This window comes from Sinocyclocheilus rhinocerous, unplaced genomic scaffold, assembly GCF_001515625.1.
Source record: "Sinocyclocheilus rhinocerous isolate Xijiao unplaced genomic scaffold, SAMN03320098_v1.1 scaffold763, whole genome shotgun sequence".
NCBI lineage: Eukaryota > Metazoa > Chordata > Actinopteri > Cypriniformes > Cyprinidae > Sinocyclocheilus > Sinocyclocheilus rhinocerous.
In genome coordinates, this window is record NW_015627234.1 from 1 (window position 1) to 452 (window position 452).

The window sequence follows — 452 nt, forward strand, 5'->3', positions numbered from 1 at the left end:
CTTCAGGCTGATAGCGGAGTTCTCTGCCCACAGGGCTAGTGCTGCATCAGACACTGATATGTCGTGGACATTTATGGCAGTCATGATTCAAAGGGGGCCCGAGTCTGAGTCAGACGCCTGCAGTGAGCAGAGGAAAGGGTCCAGGTTCTTGCTGCTTGGAGTTGATTGGCCCTGGCCCTGGCTTTGACATTGCATCATCAGTCAGTGAATGGGCGGCGGTGTCTGTGGCTTGACACTGCGACTCGTTGGAGTCTACTGACTGGAAGGGCAGAGGCTCGCGGACTTGCGTCCATATCTTGAGGTGCTTGAAGTCTATTAAGGGTTCAAAGCGATTAAGCAGGTATTTTCCAATGAAGAGTGGATAGGTTTTGAGTGGTGAGACGTATACTGGGTGAACAAGGTCCATTGGTCCCACAGTTAGGTGAATTGGGGCCATGTGTTTTAGTTGTAGG

At 51.5% G+C, this 452-nt stretch overlaps 1 protein-coding gene across 1 annotated transcript in view; it reads right to left on the reverse strand.

The window, feature by feature from the left end:
• Positions 1-109: 109 nt before the first annotated feature.
• The window catches only part of LOC107723808 (uncharacterized), a 1,914-nt gene continuing 1,571 nt past the window's right edge, over positions 110-452 (reverse strand). Inside the window, exon 2 of the mRNA XM_016532508.1 lies at positions 110-312. Within this exon, the coding sequence (XP_016387994.1) occupies positions 110-312 (203 nt within the window). The remainder of the gene's footprint in view (positions 313-452) is intronic.